General features: G+C 41.8%; 1 protein-coding gene across 1 annotated transcript in view; it reads right to left on the bottom strand.

The window, feature by feature from the left end:
• Positions 1 to 211: 211 nt before the first annotated feature.
• The window catches only part of CCDC91 (coiled-coil domain containing 91), a 79,037-nt gene continuing 68,820 nt past the window's right edge, over positions 212 to 10,428 (bottom strand). Inside the window, exon 7 of the mRNA XM_025209773.1 lies at positions 212 to 298. Within this exon, the coding sequence (XP_025065558.1) occupies positions 212 to 298 (87 nt within the window). The remainder of the gene's footprint in view (positions 299 to 10,428) is intronic.

Below are 10,428 nucleotides of genomic sequence, written 5' to 3'. Positions count from 1 at the left end.
CAACACCATTTTGCACTAAGTTGAAAATTTGTCCTCTTTCTTAAGTAACAGTTTCCTGTCTTCTCTAACACATGAAATCTGGGAGTCTACCTGACCTATTTTCTGCCCTCCAGTTTACATTACTGCTTGACCATAACTAGGAAAACAACAGATTTTTCATCCTGTTATTCCAAATGAGATCATTCTTAGTAAAATAATTCATTTTTACTCATTACTTTTTTGCCACAATTGGAATACAGTTAGCTAAAACAGGCAGAATGAAGTCAGCTTCGGAATAAGTAAGTGGCAAAGACATCCCCTAAACAAAAGGAGAGAGAAAAAAGAACAAGGATTTTATCAGTACTTCCAAAACAACTAAAGACTTTGTTTTTAATTTAAAAGAATAGATGTGGGCTGCCAAAAGAAGTCTTGAAACTGTGTTTCAAAGGAAAGATCACACCACATCAACTGCATTGTTTTTTTAAAGAGACGACTCAACTTCTAAAAAGGGTTGGTGATGGGGAAAATGTATATAACTGTAATTAGAATTTTCCAACAGCAATGCTGTATCACTTCAAATAAGATTGTGTGGTAAATCAAGGGAGTGACAAGGGAAAACAACTATTCAGTTTTTTAGTGAATCATCTAATGCTATTGTCTGCAGATAGACCAAACATCAATTGTCAAGACAGATAAACAAACAACCTACCAAAAACATTAAAGTTCCAACTCAGACACTAAAAGTCCATTTCTATTAAAAAACACATGAAGTGCAACTGTTCCATTTCCAAATTCAATAATAAATGTTTGGTTGGTAAATAGGTGTATGCCATGCCATCCATTTAATGCCTAACTTCTATCTCAGGGAAAATCCTGGAAAAATTAATCAAAGAGTCTATATACAATACGCTCGCAGAAGGTAGGATTCTGAATGACAGCCAGCATGGCTTTGTTGCAGGCAGGTCCTGTCTTACCAATCTCATCTCCTCCTATGACCAGGTAACTTACCACCTGGATAAGAGAGGAGGTCGACATTGTATACCTAGACTTCCAAAACACCTTTGATCTGGTATCATGATGTTCTCACAGGAAAATTGGAGGATTGTGGCTTAACTGCACAACAGTTAGGTGGGTAAGACGCTGGCCTCAGGGTAGGACCCAGAGAGTTCTAATGAATGGATCTGTGTCGTCCTCACGAGAAGTGGCCAGCAGTGTCCCTCACGGGTCCGTGCTTGGTCCAGTGCTTTTCAACGTCTTTATCAATGATTTGGATGTGGGAGTGAAGAGCTCACTGGCCAAGTTCATGGACGACACCAAGTTATTGTGGAGCGCGGCCACACTTGAAGATAGGCTGCAGATACAGGCAGACCTAGACAGGCTGGCAAGTTGGGCAGATCAGAACAAGACGAAGTTCAACATTGAGGAGTGTAAAGTTCTGCATCTGGGGACAAACAATCCCCAACATACTTACAGGCTCAATGGCACCAAACTGAACTAGCACCATGACTAAAAGAGACCTAGAGGTAATAATAGACCACAGCATGAACATGAGCCATTAGTGCAATGCTGTAGCCAGCAGGGAAAATAATACTCTGGCATGCATCAATCAATGGTATCTCAAGCAAAACCAAGGAAGGAATTCTTCCACTTTACTCAGCATTGGTGAGACTGCAGCTGGAGTACTGCATCCCATTCTGGGTGCTGCACTTCAACAAGGACCTGGAAAAGCTTGAGAGAGTCCAGAGAAGAGTCACCCATATGATCACAGATTTGCAAGGCAAGTCATACAAGGAAAGGCTGAGGGACTTGGGCCTCTTCAGCCTAAAAAAGAGAAGGCTAAGAGGGGACTTGGCAGCAGCCTACAGCGATATCAGGGGAATACATCAAGGGCTCAGTGAACAATTGTTCACCAGAACACCCTTGGGGAAAACCAGGAGTAATGGCCACAAACTCCTGGAAGACCATTTCAGGTTTAACACTAGGAGAAACTTCTTCACAGTTAGGGTGTCCAGACTGTGGATAAACTCCCGCCAGAGATGGTGCAATCACCTACTCTGGCAATCTTCAAGAGAAGACTGGATGGTCACCTCATCAGGGGTCACGTGACCCCAATGATCTTGCAAGGTCCTTTCCAGCCCCTTACAATCTGTGAATCTATAATGAGGGACAATATGCTTCAATATCACTGAAACTGTATCATATAAAACACATTGACAGATTTTTAAAGCTTCACAAACGTTCTTTTCTGATATGCTACAGAATTGAAAATGTCATGGTTTTAGTTTTACAAGTTTAAAATTATTACGACTTCAAATGTAAAGACTAACAACTTTTTGTCACAAACCACTGAGGCAATAGGCAAGGATAAGCAATGCATTTAGGAGCAGAGAGTAAGAAAGCAGGAGAAATTTGAGACGAATTATACATTTGACTGCTTGATCAGAAAAAAAAAAATCAGTCACATAATGCCACCTGCTTCTTTTTTCTCTCTTCAAGCAAGCAAGGAAATTGTATAGAAAAAAACTGCATTACTATGATTTTATGGCTGAGATGTTACGCACAGAAAAGTTACAAAGTTTAAAGTTATGGTTCCCACAGCAATTATAGCCTGTCTACATTTTGTATGCAAAGAAGTTAGATTTACAATATGCTATTCAGTGTCTTAAAATATTATGAATACTCAAGTGGAAATGTGGGAGTCATAATTCTGAATTTACTAGTTTATGTGCATGTAAAACCACAACCATAATACTGCATTAAATATTAGGAAAACTTTATAATTCCAGTTAAGAGTAATTTATTCATTCAGTTTATGAACACACTGCTGTCCCCTTTACTGACTCTGGTAGTTGCTGGGAGTATGTGAAAACTACTTTAAAAATGTGAAAAAAACCACATGCAATGTGTGGCAAAAGGCCACCTCTGTTTCTCCTCAAAAACTCTGCTCTGTGACAATTTGGTTAGCATGGGCCCAGCAGAGGATACACACCTTACCCTACCTCTTTAGGTAACCTGAGCTCAATACATTCCTGAGAGAGGGAGGAAACCTACTCCCTCTGCCTACGTGACTGGCATCACATATCTGGATGAGGGGCTTGGACACCCTGGTGGGCTAGAGACTATCAGTCTGCCCAGCAACCAGTGATGCATTTCAATTGGTTGGCTGACAGCCAGCAGGTGCTGGCCTCCATTGGACCAGGTAAATGAGGTCATAAGGCCTATATAAGTTAAGGACTGCCCAGGAGGGGGGGCAGCAGCCATAAGGAAAACTCAGAGAGAGAGAGAGAGGAGCTGGACCATCTGAAACATGCTTTCTCTCTCAAAACTCATGATCAAGGAACTGCCTGCCTCCAGAGGGAATCTCCACCTGCCTCTGGATGATACTTGTGAGTAAGCTACCTGAGATCTAACTAGATATACAGCTTGTAGTAACTCAGATGCATGATCAAAGGCTACTTCAGTCACCCTGTTTGCTCTATGGGATTTCTCTGATACTACTCAACTCTGTACCCTATTCCAACCCTACTCCTTGTAACCAATAAAGTTCTCCTTTGTACCTAGCATGGGAGACTTATTGGGAGTGGGTCTAGATTATGTCTTGGGGTCCCCTTGATTCAGCTGACTAAGGGAGACCACTACTTGTGCTTCTGACTGAGGGAAGCACCCCAAGTTCTTGAAGTGAGTCAAGTACCCTCGAGGGCTACTAGGCCTGTTTCCCAGGAGGCACAGAGCCAGAATCAAGCCCATCCCTGGGTGATGTCAGCTCTACCCCCAGGCCAGCGGGTGTGCTCCAGGGAGGGGATCGGCCGCATGTGAGGCGCCCCCAGGGTCGGGTGCAGTGAGGTGGGTGGCTCAGCGCAGAAGCACCGCCTACTGGCCTGCCACACTATGCACTGTTGATCCCAAGAGGTATTCTGGAGACCAAGAAAGGCTCAGAAAGCCTGGTGGAAAAAAAACAAGTACTTGAACCCAATGACAGATGGGGCAGTATCATTGGCTATGCTGCCATAACACAGAAACAGCCAGGCCAGCAGCACAGTTGTTACTTTTTTGCCCCTCTCCCCAAGTTCCAATTCATTCCCCACCTCCTTTCATTACATTACTGAACTTTAATGGCAATTTTAACATTGAAACAGCAATAACATTTAAATGGTAAGACCATACAGATAAACCAAATTGATTACAAATGTAATGAAATGTTCATTAACCTAAAGGAATAAAAGAATTTTAGTACCTGTAATAGAGAAGTATACAGTATTATGTCCTAAAATCCAAAGATCACTAACAGGTGGCCAGACTCAGAAAATAATTTATCTAGGTTTCAAAAACTAAGTTCCAAAGAAACAGTCCCCTTTTTTTGGGTCCCCTTCAGATGGGAAAATAAGCAAGGACAGAGGCTCAATGCTGAAGAGCAGAGTTTTAGGGTTGCAACCCCTTTTTTTTAATCACCTAATCACTACTATGAAACAAAATTAAGTCTGATATGGTAATTGGATGTACCTCTTTTATCATTAAGAAGATATAAATATTTTTGTTGTTAGTATAAAGTTGCAGCTTGGAGTAAAACAAGATTTAATTGGCATAAAATCACTACACTAGCTCTAGGTATCCCAGAATTGACACACCCAGCTTGGCCAAACTTTTGCCTACATTCCTAAATCTTCTCACCTGCTAACATTTCCATTGCATTAATTGAACGTGTAGCCAGGGTTCCATGTGGCTGGGAGCCCAATCAGCTGATAGGGGCTCCCATCTGTGGGGGGACATGTGCACCCCTCTGTCTGGAACACTGCACCAGCTGTGGTCTCTCTCCCCTGGAGACAGTTGTGGCACACCCTCAGCTAGGAGACTGGGTCAAGTTCATTTGGCTCCTAGTTCCCAGCCCAAGATCAGGCTCCCCCTGCACCAGCAATAAGGTGTAAAAGGATCTTATTCATGATCCCACAATCACACCTCCTGCCAAGCATGTGTGGGATGGAAGGAGGCACGATTATACAGATCATAACTCTTAATAGCAGATGCAATGATGACAGAGCTACTCAACAACAACTTTGCCTCAATCTTCACACAAAAGTCAAGCTGCAACACAATATCTAACAAGGATCACTTAGATAAGGAAGGGGAGAAGCCGAGGCATGAGATAATAAAAGGAACAGCCAGAGACATTTTGATGGATCTGAATGAATTCAAGTCATCAGGATCTGTTGAACTTCACGAAGACCTGAAGGAACTGGCAGAGGATACAATGGAGCCCTTGGCAATAATATTTACAAACAAGGTACCAGAGGACTGGAAAAGAGGTGACATAGTGACCCTCTTTTAAAATGGCAAAAGGGAGGGCTGAAGGAATTACAGAGGGGTTATCCTGACCTCAATACCCTGAAAGTTACTAAACCTTATAAGGAAGTCTACTTGCAAGCATCTGGAGGAGGAAAGGCTGATCATGGGCAGCCATCTGAGCTAGACAAAACTACTAAAATGTGGATAGACAACTGGCTCGATAGCTACAAGTAAAGTGTAATTATAAATGGATCCCATGTCAGAATAGCAGGTGGTTTCAAGAAGTCCCAAAGGTGTCTGTCCTGGGCCCAGTGTTGTTCAACATATTTATAAATGATTTGGATGCTGGAATAAAGAACTTCTTGAGGAAATTTATAGACAGCATGAAATGGGGAAAAACTGCAAACATGTTAGAGAATACAAATGCAAATGAGAAGGATCTTAACAGATTTCAAAGCTCCATTGGGACTAACAGGATGAAGTTAAATGCTGACTAATGCAAGGTCCTATAGCTTGGGAAGAATAATCAAAGTCACAAATACAAAGTGGGTGATACCTGGTTAGATGGAAGCACAATGGGAGAAGGATCTAGGAGTCTGGATCTGGGCTGCATCAATGGAAGCAGTAGGTGCAGATAGTGCCCCTTTCCCTGGCACTGGTTAGATCTCATCTAGAGTAGCGGCTGCAGTTTTAGGCTCCACATTTTAAAAGGCCAGAAGGAAATTACAGTGTCCAGAGGTGGGAAACAAAAAATGACAAGGTGCTTGGAAGGGATTCATACCAAAAAAGGTTGAAGGAAATGGGCATGTTTAGCTTATGGAAAAGGCACTTAAAGAGAAGACATAATAGGAACCTTCAAATAACTGATGGGCTGCCACAAAGAAGAAGGAAAACATCTTTTCTCTCTGCCTGCAGGGAGCAGAATATGGACCAATGATCATTTAAAGTTGCCACAAAGTATATGGATTAGATATTGGAATAAAATTATTTATTGGTAGAACAGTGAGGTAGTGGAATAGGTTGCCTAGGGAAGCTGTGGAATCTGTTACTGGAGGTGTTCAAGAAGGGGCTGGACAGTCACTTGTTGGGATTGATCTAGGAGTAGCTATGCCTAGGCTCTAATATGAATATTTCTCAAGCTTCTGGGCTTTGCTGGTTGCCACATGGAGCCAGGGAGGATTTTTTTCCATTCCTTTTCCTACATGGGTTTTTTTGTTTGTTTGTTTGTTTGGTTAGTTGGTTTTTTGGGGGTGGGGGGAAGAGGAGGGTGTTCACCTTCAGAAGCATTAGGGGCTGGCTGCAGCCAAAGCTGGAGATGTTGACTGGGGTGTGCCAATGCTTCTGCTGGGGTTTAAAGGTTAAAAGGTCTTGCCCCTCCACTCAGGGTCAGATTGATCACCATATTTGGTGCCGGGAAATAATTTTACTCCATGGTCAGAGTGGACCATGGACTGTGTATTGACTGTGTGAGTTTTGGCCTTCCACTGTAATGGAGAGTGTGGTCCTCTTCCTTAGACTTCTCAAGCATATTATAACAAGCCACACAGCAGCAGGACATTGGCCACCATTGTCCCCCTGCTTTACCTGCGCCAGGTTAGGGTACCATGACTTGTGGGTGTGTTCGGGTTGATTGTGTAATTTTACTAATAGCTTAGAGAGTGGATTTGTATAGGACAGTTTAGGTAGGGATGATCCTTCTTCTAGCAAGGGATTGGACTACATGACCTCTGAAGGTCTCTTCCAGCTCTACTTTTCTATGATTTTAAGTGGCCATTGGATGATCCCTCAACCTCAGGTGCAGCAATAGCTATGCACTGTTTGGACAAGTAGATGTATTCTCTTACTGGCAGAAATTACTTGTGTGAAAAGCTGGGATGTTAGATGCTACAGAGACCACTGCATATGATGGTACGGAAGTGTCACACAACCAGCAGGAAGGCAGACCAGCCCGTAATGTTTCCTAAGGGTTTCTTTCTTCTTTAGTTTTCCATAATATTTCAGTAACTACTCACACTTTGGGGAAACAACTAACGTCTCTAAAAAGTCAGAGAGACCAAAGCACTGTTTTTTGTGCTGTGTCACTGAGGTTGAGACAGGAGTTTCAAGGTAACCTTCAAGGGATAAGTTACTCATCTAGTTGGAACCTAAGGGCAAAATCCTAGACTCTGAAGTTTTGTTATGATTTCACTGAAGGCAAGAAGGTATCCACAAAAGGAAATATTCTAAAATATTTGGATGCTTATCTAAAATTTATCTGAACCCTTTAAATCCTTTTCTCCAGCCAATTCACCATACCCCCTTTTCAAATCAACAATTCTCCTTTAGCTTTGCCTTGAACATGCCTCATTTAACCCGATTGCTCTGTCTGCTTCCTCAATTCCCCCACCTAATAAAATGAGTAACTCCCCTTTTGAGCTATTTTGTTTTGATTCCCTTTTCCATGCATTCTGGCTGGTCCTTCTATAAAAGTCGTCACAGTTCCCAGTCAGACCCTTGAATGTATTTTCTCCCAGATACAACCTGAAAAGCCAGAGAACCTCAGAGATTGGACAATAATAACTTGCCCAAATCCATTTTCAGATCTGAGTACAGTTAGCTTCTGCCAGTAAATGAAAAATCTACTTGTCTGAACTGTACAAAACACACACGCCTGTAACTGTACACTGCTTTAAGATTTGGTCTGCATTTTGAATCTGTAGCTACTTCCAAACTAGAAAAACCTCTTTTTTCCATTCATAGTATTACACTCCACTTCACAAATCTTTATATCACACGGGCTGAATAAACTCTTTTACCCTATAAAGAGCACATAAAAAACTGGGAATAACTGTATTCCCTAGGATGAACAGAACCTACTCAACCACATATGGGTGGTCAGTTTCAATACCATAATTACATTTATCAAACAAATATTAAATCATCTGAAACTGTGTTTTCACATGCATAATCCTGGACAAGAATTGGATGAAGTATTTGTATCATACTGTATTTGTTCTAATATTTGAACACAATACTTCACAAACTAACTTCTTATAAGAGAAGGCAAATAAATGTGAGCTAGTGCTATAAAAGACAGGATCAAATCATTTAAAGACTTATCCTGAGAGTTCTCAAGACCATTCCAGTCATCAACACAGTCTGCTCTTAAGCCATCCAAGACAACAGTCTAATAACCAGCTGTTTCTGCTGGAAAAAGAATTGTTAGCAAGTTGGACATCTGTACTCCATAGTTGCCAAGTTTACTCAGTGTGTGGCCACAGGTGTTGACCTTAGTGCTACAGAAGCCAAAAAGGAAGACAAAAGGAATTGGCATGAAAAGCTGTACTAACAGGAGGAGTCCAATATTCAAGTTACATAAAAGTTATTTTAACTGTCAGCTCCTAGAAGAATGACTCATTTTTCTTGATTTGATTCAGACTATACCCTGAAGACAACAAGAGGAAGTACAAGAGCCTTTCTTCAAAGCAAACTAAAGGCTATGACCCTTTAATTTGGCATTCTTGAAGACCATAGACGTCTAACACGCTCAAGGAGGACAGACACTTCAATACATGTCAGTCACAGCAGTTTATCTTTTAGTTAAACACTTACTATGTATTTAATTAATATGTAGAGAGCCAAGTAAAGCTATCATTTAATTAAGCCTAATACTTCTAATGTCTGGCTGAACAAACAATATGGTTAACAACATTACAGGCAATGCATAATATTGACTTGTATGTCAGAAAGGATTTTAAGCAAAATTCATTTTAAAAATGTGTTAGCAAACTGATCCATATTAACCAAGTATCTCTTATGAAAATAGCCCTCATTAGGGAAAAATATTTTTACTGTGAAACTAGAAAGACAGCAGTCAAGAATTAATTGCTACCTGATACAGGATGTATTTTATTTTAGCAACCTTTAAATATATGAAGAAGCAATGCGGTAGCCCTTTACAGTTACCAAGAACAACAAAAACAAAGCTAACTGGCTGCATCTACACAAGATGCTACATCACTGTAATGATGAGATACAGTGATGTAGATCATTGCTATGGCGACAGCGTCACTAGGCACAAACTGCGATGCCGATGCTACATTGGTGTAGCTCGTCGCTATGGCAAAATAGCATCTAAAATAACCATGCACCACAGGGACTGCGCAGCACTACATGTGAAGTCCCGGGCACATGTAGATGTGCCCACTGGGTCCCAACTAAACAGTATTGAGATGTTACTATTATTTTTATTTGTGCATTTCAGGGGCACAGACTGAAGATTTTATTTAAATAAAAAATAAAGTTTCTTTAATTTATGAAGGGCTTTGAGCGTATATCTGATACAAAGACTTGAGATGGAAGTGTTTTTATGCTGTTGTTCAACCACCACACAATTACTTTTCTTTTTATGAAACATATGTATTTTACAATGCTCTTACTTTGCAGTTATTCAACTCCATTCCAATCCGATAACAATTTAAAAGACTAATCAGAGTCACTGTATAACATGTGAAATCATACACTTAATATATTCTCTATGGAATATAATTTTCCACTAATCTTTTCTGTCAGGTGGCTCATGTAAGAAAATTTTACTTTAATGCACAGCAAATCATGTATGTTAATTCACGATTGTTATGTCCATTATTCTACCAATTCTAATGTTATAAAAACCTTAATCTGTCTGTTTGTCTGTCTGTCACGCTTTATTCGCACTCTGATTGACTGGCAAACAGCCTATCAGAGTGCGAAGAAGCATTCAGACAGGTAACAGCACGCTGCCATGATGGCGTGGACACAGGGAAGGAGTGGAGGGGGTGAGGCCAGCTCCCTGGAGGCAATGGCAATAGAGCGGACAGAACACTACCCTGCTACCTGCAGGTGGCAATGATGGGGGGTTGCGAACTCGCTCCTCCACCCACCCTTGCTCCTTGAAGGTGATGGCAGCAGCAGTGTGGGGGGGAAAGCAGTCTGGATGCCATGTGGTGGAGAGGCCGCCAGCGCTGGCCTTGACCCGCCCCTTCCCCCTTTTGTCGTTGCCACCTGCAGGGCCGATCCGGTGGCAGTGGGCCTGACACAAGAGGGGAAGGAGCAAGCACGCCACAGTTGTGGTCGTGGGGGAAGGGGAGGAGTGGGCCCAGGCCTGACATGGGAGGAGAATGGGCCTGACATGGGGGGGTGGGGGCCGCT

This window comes from Alligator sinensis, unplaced genomic scaffold (assembly GCF_000455745.1).
Source record: "Alligator sinensis unplaced genomic scaffold, ASM45574v1 scaffold15_1, whole genome shotgun sequence".
NCBI classification, from domain to species: domain Eukaryota; kingdom Metazoa; phylum Chordata; order Crocodylia; family Alligatoridae; genus Alligator; species Alligator sinensis.
Note: the sequence above shows the minus strand (reverse complement) of the source record. Positions and strands in the feature narration are given on the sequence as shown.